General features: G+C 37.0%; 1 protein-coding gene across 1 annotated transcript in view; it reads left to right on the top strand.

Annotated features, from left to right (window-relative positions):
• The first annotated feature begins 882 nt into the window (after window positions 1–882).
• Window positions 883–7,791, top strand: part of LOC136034681 (uncharacterized) — a 76,186-nt gene continuing 69,277 nt past the window's right edge. Inside the window, exon 1 of the mRNA XM_065716004.1 lies at window positions 883–1,137. Coding sequence (XP_065572076.1) covers window positions 978–1,137 — 160 coding nt within the window. The 5' untranslated portion in view covers window positions 883–977. The remainder of the gene's footprint in view (window positions 1,138–7,791) is intronic.

The following is a 7,791-nucleotide window of genomic DNA, read 5'->3' as shown; positions in this document are numbered from 1 at the left end:
TCCATGGATTTCGAAATAAGTAGTAAAATCGTTGCCTCCCTTCATTCGTGAACTGGTGCCCCTTAAAAGTATTAACAGGGGGCATGCCTAGTGAGCCTATCTTGTTGGGCAAAAGAGAACCGCCGAAGACTCGCCCGGGCCCATCACATTTCAATCCACAAATGAACCTATGAAACAGAACAGGAGGGCAAGATCAGATGCTACTAAAAATGTGTAAAAAGACTTGACAAAACACTCGTGTATTGTTATTGGGATAATTTAATACGTTGGATTAGTTCTTCTTTCGGAAATATTTTCTTGTTAATTTGCTCTTTAGCTTATTTTCCCACCCACCAGGCGTACCGCCAGGGGCACTTGCCCCCTCTAGCCACCCTTGAGGAGTACATACTGTACAGATGCATGTACTTAATATGAAATACTAAAATCAAGCACTCCACGCCCTGTAACAAAAATGAAAAATGTGTGTAAACAGATAATCTTGCTTCAAAGCATATACAAAATTCATTTTACACTCAGGTTTAAAACACAAACAAATTACTTTGGAAAAATTGTTGTATAATAAACAAAAACGAAGTTCATAATTTTTTTTTAAACGTGTTCAATTGAAGAATCCGAAGACGACACTGCTGCTAAAAACTAATTTATTTGCAATAATACTAAGTACTTTTATAGGGAGCCCTTTACAATCTTCCTTGAGAAACTTATCTCTCTTTCGATCTCCCGTGTCCCGTGTCGTTGCGTAAAGTATTAGTACGATATTTGATGTATGCTTTAATGCTGATAAGACCCGGCCGGAAGTCTAATGATTCCACATAAAAACTACAGATCAAACCAGCCGTAATTTTTCTGGCTTCGTTGCAACAAAAACCCGATGAGCTGCCTACGTCCTCAGTACAAACCAAGGACAGGAATGGGTAGTAGTTAAATTTGGTCTATCAAACCCATTTTCAGTTTAATACTTTCTTTAATAATGTAATATGCCAGTGAGAGGGGGAGTTAAAGTCTTTCCTAGAAATGAGGACTCGTCGAGTAGTGAAAGTGATGTAAGAAGAGGCTATAATTATGGAATAAGTAGAGCAAGGCCAGAATCAAAACCTAAAAATGCAATTAGTAGAAAGTATTCTTCTTCTCAAACAGGTAATTTTACTAATTTTAAAAATCTTAGCCTAGTTCGTGGCGATAAGGTTACTTAAAGGACAGATATCAGGAAAGAAAAAACGAAAAAATGCTATTAGGCTATAGTCTGTTCTCCATTCAATGCCTTTTCTGATTCGGAAATCCACATAGGCTATGCTATAATAATCCCTGTCACCGCAAGTGCATCCCTACTTCCCTTATCCTCAGGGAGCTAAGCCCCCCTAAGGGAACTAGGCATACCCCTAGGATATAGCCTATACAAAAGTTTGCTGGTTTTGTGGATTAACTGTTATTTTTGGTGGCTCTACTGGCTATAGATGTGTGAGGAGTCCACTACACAAGGAGACATGTTGATAAAACAATTCTTACTACATAATATGGGTAAAATTCTAGTTAATTGACTTCTTGCTATCTCAGAAAGGGTTTAGGTTAGGAAAATGAAACTTTCAGGAATGGGTCTACAGAATTTTACCCTTGCGGTAAAATTCTAGTTAATTGACTTCTTGGGTAAAATTCTAGTTAATTGACTTCTTGCTATCTCAGAAAGAGTTTAGGTTAGGAAAATGAAACTTTCAGGAATGGGTCTACAGGCTAAAGTACGTCCCGGGAAGGTATTTTGAAGCAACTACCTCCACTCCTTCTCCCTCTAGTGGGCCCTGACCTTTGATGACCTTTAAAAACATGTGTGTTATAAAAGTGAAACCTTGCAAATTAGATCTTCTGCTTAATTGAAGTACAACAAAATTGTTTTCAGCTTCATAACTTTACTCAATTCCATTTTATAAGGTTTTAAAGATATGCAAATACATTTCCTAAATTTTGAAAAAAAAACAACATTGATATGGCTCAAAATAACAGGAATCTGCATTTTCCGAACTAAAGGCAGAGAAAAAGCAACTAGTAACTGAAAAGCAAGACCTGTCTTGTAGGCATATTTCAGGGCCCTCTAGAGGGAGAAGGAGTGCAGGCGGGTACTTTAAAATACCTTCCCGGGACATACTTTAGCCTGTAGACCCATTCCTGAAAGTTTCATTTTCCTAACCTAAACCCTTTCTGAGATAGCAAGAAGTCAATTAACTAGAATTTTACCCATGCATATTAAACCTAGTTAATATATTTTGCAGTGGGAAAAAACTTTATCTTCAATTCTTTCCTTGTATTTTCAAGTTTCTCTAAAAAATTCATGAATTTCTCAGAACCTATATATTAATAGAGCATATACCCCCCACCCCCCTAATGTGCAAATAGCCTATATACCCAGAACTACATTTTGAATCTGAAATGACCTTCATTTGGATCAAAAATAAACTCTACCCCCACCTCTAAATATATCCAAACCAGGGTAGGCTGTATATTAGCACATCATGGGGGCGAAAAAGCCGTCTGGAATTGGGAATATAAATGGAAAAAACCTCAAACTTCAGTGTAAAAAGCAAGGTATTGAGGAGGAGGAAATACCCTCGGTAAATGTTTAGTTTCGTCACAAGCTGTCTAAAGTGCGTATTACTGTATATAACAAGATTCTGATGATCGCATATTGTTTCTTTGTCATTATTAGAGAAGGGCATTCATTTTTTAGCTTTCTAAAATCCCCCTCCAACGAGATTAAAAATGCCTAAAGTGGGCTTGCTTACAGGTAACATTACCTATAGAGCGAAGCATATTAGTCAATGAGCCCCACGGGCAGTGGGGCTAGGTCTGTATTCTATATTTATTCAACAAAGAGTGATAAATCTAAAAAAAAATCTCAAACGAGGTTTATTAAATAAATATAGAATACAGCATCTCACCCGCTGCCCGTGGGGCTCATGGACTAATATGCTTCACTCTATAATGTTATCTGTAAGCAAGCTCACTTTACGCATTTTTAGTTTGCCCCATGGAGGAGGAGGGTCAACCAGAAATGGATGCGCTCCTAAAATTAGCATTTCTAAGTACTATAGTATGGAAACTATGCTGTTTCGCAGCTTCGCAGCTGTGAACTGCTTCGCAGCATAGTTTCCAGTTTTAGACAGCTTGAGACGAAACTAAACATTTACTATACCCGTACATACGTAATAATTTTACAGTCAAGAACTATAATATTCTATAATGTGATATATTTTTCGTTATATGCTCATTCTTTGTTTACATTAAATTAAAAAACAAGTTTTTTCAACTGAAAGTAAGAAACAACATTAAAACTAAAAACGAACAGAAATTATTACGTATATTAGGGGCGTTGCCCCTCCTTAAAATTTTAACTTTAGCCTAAAGAGTGAGGTGTTGAGGAGGAAGCAACCTCCTCGTGTACGTAATAATCTCTGTTCGTTTCAAGTTTTAATGTTGCTCCTTAGTTTCAGTTGAAAAAACTTGTTTTTTTTATTTAATGTCTGATTGTTTTTGAATAACGCCAGGATAGCTGGCTGCACCTCCATAGAAAAATCCCCCTCCCCGCGGAAATATATTCTGGAAAATTCAAGCCTGGCGAAAATTATCCCGGACAATAACCCTTAACATGTCCAAGAGTAAAATTGAATCGATAAAGCGAAAGCAAGACATATGAAGAAATTTCGTATAGGAATACCAGCAAATTCCACCAGTGTAAAATTTGCCCTGAAAAGTTCAACCCCTGGAATATTCCCTTTTTCACTTAAAATTCTTCCCCTGAAAAATCTTTTCACTGAAAATTCGTCCTCCCCTCCCCACCCGAAAAATGTATGCATACTTCCCAATAACAAATACTATACGTAAACAATGGACAAATTTTATAACTTAAATACCTTTCCCCAGGGGCTTTGCAGGGGGGGTTGTCATTTTGTCTTCAAAAACATAGCTTTTGGGTCATTCAACCATGCTGAACAAAATAGCTATATCAAAATTTTAATCGGAGGATTTTGGGAAAAAAGTGGCTTGGGAGGGGGCCTAATTGCCCTCCATTTTTTTGTCACTTAAAAAGGGCACTATAAATTTTCATTTCTGGTAGAAGGAATGTTCGCTTCTTACTTACAGTTCGTTACCACGAACTGTTTGATGAAGTTATTTTAAAATATTCAAATAAGACTTAGTTTTTAGAAACAGGCATCAAAACATAGTTGAAGATCTCCTGGTAGTATTTGTTCACACACAACATATCTAAATTTCCTGGTTGAACCCATCCAACCTTTCCAAATTTTGTCTCGGTTGGAAACTGAAAGTAATATTTTGTGTTAAACAAATTCTGCAATAAGAAGTGTGCTATCACTGAGCAGTAGTCTACCTATATTCAGGCTTAATCTAACTGAAGGGAGGACAGAGATTAATTTATACTTCCTCCTTTCCGAGGACATCTTCTATATTTACCTGAATGTTAACAAAAAGTTGAAAAATGTTAGCGTAAAAAATATGCACTTTGGTACAATAGGCACTTGTCCCCACGTTTTAACAAACCGCTAATACTCCTCCATAATTTCTGATGCAAAAGCCCCCCCCCCGGACATTTCCACCTTGGCTCAAAATTACCTTCGTCTGGAAGCTCTGCTGGAAAAATTTCTATTACTTTCGTTAGAAGAAAGACTTGTCCTTAATTTAATTGCAGTTTCTTTTTTCCCGTTCAAACTCTCCTGATGGAGAATTTCGACCCATGATGATTACCCCATGGAGGATTTCTCCCTCACGGAGAAATCCCAGATAATTCCAATTCCGCTGAAAATTTACCCCCGACAATTCCCCAGAACATCTCTACACATAAATGGAATCGCCAGATGAAAGTAAGATAATGAAAAATAACTTTGTATATGAATCCTGGCAAATTTCTCACCGTTTAAACTTTACTCTTGAAACTCTGCCCCCAGAAACTTTCCATCTAACGAAAAATTCTTCCCGTAGAAAATAATTCTCCCCCACAGAAAACCCCCTCTCGAAAATGGTTTAGGACGGCCTTCCGTAGGGTTCTCTAATACACTGAATATGATGATGTGATTTCATTAAGATTTTTTGACTTTTAGGGGATATTCTCTCCTTTTTCGAAAATCAGGAAAAAATTCTGATTGAAAAGCTAATTTTGGCTGATTTGAATTCTTCTACAGTTTGTTGCAGCGACTCAAAAGTCTGCGCTTCTTTGTGAACCTCCATCCGATTCTGTCGTACGGCTGTTCCGCCAGAAAAAAATCGTGTCGGGATTGACGCAACAGTGGGACTTGATGCAACAGGGGTGACACTGAACTTGATGAATCATATATATTTGGAATCAGAATAAGCCAATTTTTTGAAATATCTATTGATATCCATATTCTGTTTTTAGAGTTTCGGTTACTATTGAGCCGCGTCAGTCCTTACTTACAGTTCTTTACCACGAATTGCTTGAAAAAAGTAACCACTAATAAACAGTCATGACTGTTTGTAAATGACATGCTTGCTACCATGACAATTGCATCCTAGCTCCCTTAATGGGGGCCAGACATAGTCCTAAGCTGAATTAAAAAATGTACTGATTGTCAGCCGCTGAGCGTCATACACAGGGGATTGCCACGGAACATCGCAATCTAAGAATGTCAAATATCCGCTGTCAAATAAAAATCCGCTGTCAAATAAAAAAATGCTCATTTTTAGTTTACAAAGTTATTTTGTGGGGAGAAGGATGGAAAACCCTTAGGTGTGATCATGCGCGCTACAGGGAGTCATCGGGCTGGTGGATTGCGTCACACTGGCCTCGAAGGAGCGACCCGGCTCAATAGTAACCACAACTCTAAAAAATTGAATTTTGATATCAATAGCTACACCAAAAGAATCGCATTTTAATGCTGATTTTAAATATATAAGTTTCATCAAGTTTAGTCTTACCCATCAACAGTTACGAGCCTGAGAAAATTTGCCTTATTTAAGAAAATAGGGGGAAACACCCCCTAAAAGTCATATAATCTTAACGAAAATCACACCATCAGATTCAGCGTATCAGAGAACCCTACTGTAGAAGTTTCAAGCTCCTATCTACAAAAATGTGGAATTTTGTATTTTTCGCCAGAAGACAAATCACGGGTGCGTGTTTATTTGTTTGTTTGTTTTTTTTTGTTTTTTTTCCAGGGGTCATCGTATCGACCAAGTGGTCCTAGAATGTCGCAAGAGGGCTCATTCTAACGGAAATGAAAAGTTCTAGTGCCCTTTTTAAGTGACCAAAAAAATTGGAGGGATATCTAGGCCCCCTCCCACGCTCATTTTTTTCCCAATGTCAACGGATCAAAATTTTGAGATAGCCATTTTGTTCAGCATAGTCGGAAACCATAATAACTATGTATTTGGGGATGATTTACTCCCCCACAATCCCTGGGGGAGGGGCTGCAAGTTACAAACTTTGACCAGTGTTTACATATAGTAATGGTTATTGGGAAGTGTACAGACGTTTTCAGGGGGATTTTGTTTTGTTTGGGGGGTGGGGCTGAGGGGAGGGGGCTATGTTGGAGGATCTTTCCTTGGAGGAATCTGTCATGGGGGAAGAAAAATTCAAGGAAAAGAGCGCATGATTTTCTAGCATTACTATAAGAAAACAATGAAAAATTAACATGAAAACGTTTTTTCAAATGAAAGGAAAGAGTAGCATTGAAGCTTAAAACGAACAGAGATTATAACGCATATGAGGGGTTCTAAAAATACTTTAGCGTAAAGAGCGAGGTATTTAGGAGAAGATAAATACCTCGCTCTTTATGCTAAAGTATTTTTAGTAATTTCAACTATTTATTCTACGGCCTTTCTGATTCAAGGGTCATTCTTAAAGAATTGGGACAAAACTTAAGATTTAGTGTTAAGAGCGAGGTATTAACGAGGATACAAACCCCCTTGTATACATAATAAAAATATAAGATTATGAAAGTTTGTTACGTAAGTTGCTAATTTATAAGTTACGTATAATTTTTACTAATAAAAACGTTCGTTAAAAATTAAAAGTTCTAGTTGCCTTTTTAAGCAACCGAAAAATTGGAGGGCAACTAGGCCTCCTTCTCCACCCCTTATTTCTCAAAATCGTCTGATCAAAACTAAGAGAAAGCCATTTAGCCAAAAAAAGAATTAATATACAAATTTCGTTTTAATAATTTATATGCGGAGAGCCAAAACCAAACATGCATTAATTCAAAAACGTTCAGAAATTAAATAAAAAAAAATAATTTTTTTAGCTGAAAGTAAGGAGCGACATTAAAACTTAAAACGGACAGAAATTACTCCGTATATAAAATGGTTTGTCCCCTCCGCAATCCCTCGCTCTTTACGCTAAAGTTTGATTCTTTGTCACAATTCTACTTTTTAAAACAATTAAAAACTTGACTCTTTGCCACAATTCTGCTTTTTAAAACAATTAAAAGCTTTAGCGTAAAGAGCGAGGCATTGCGGAGGGGACAAACCATTTTATGTACGGAGTAATTTCTGTTCGTTTTAAGTTTTAATGTCGCTCCTTACTTTCAGCTAAAAAAATTAGTTTTTTTTTATTTAATCATAAGAAGAAACGTTATTGGGTGTTTTTTCATTAAGTTTAAACGACCAATTCTAAACGGAAATTCCGAATAATGGATAATGGTTGCCTGAAGGTGCCGTGTGTCTGCCATTGAGTGTCACAGGCTGGGAATTTCCAGAAAATGATGCCAAGAATAAATGAACAAAAATTAGAATTAAGCTGCATGTCCTATGTCCCCTTGAATTTACATCTAA

This window comes from Artemia franciscana, chromosome 13 (assembly GCF_032884065.1).
Source record: "Artemia franciscana chromosome 13, ASM3288406v1, whole genome shotgun sequence".
In the NCBI taxonomy this organism is placed as follows: Eukaryota; Metazoa; Arthropoda; class Branchiopoda; order Anostraca; family Artemiidae; genus Artemia; species Artemia franciscana.
Note: the sequence above shows the minus strand (reverse complement) of the source record. Positions and strands in the feature narration are given on the sequence as shown.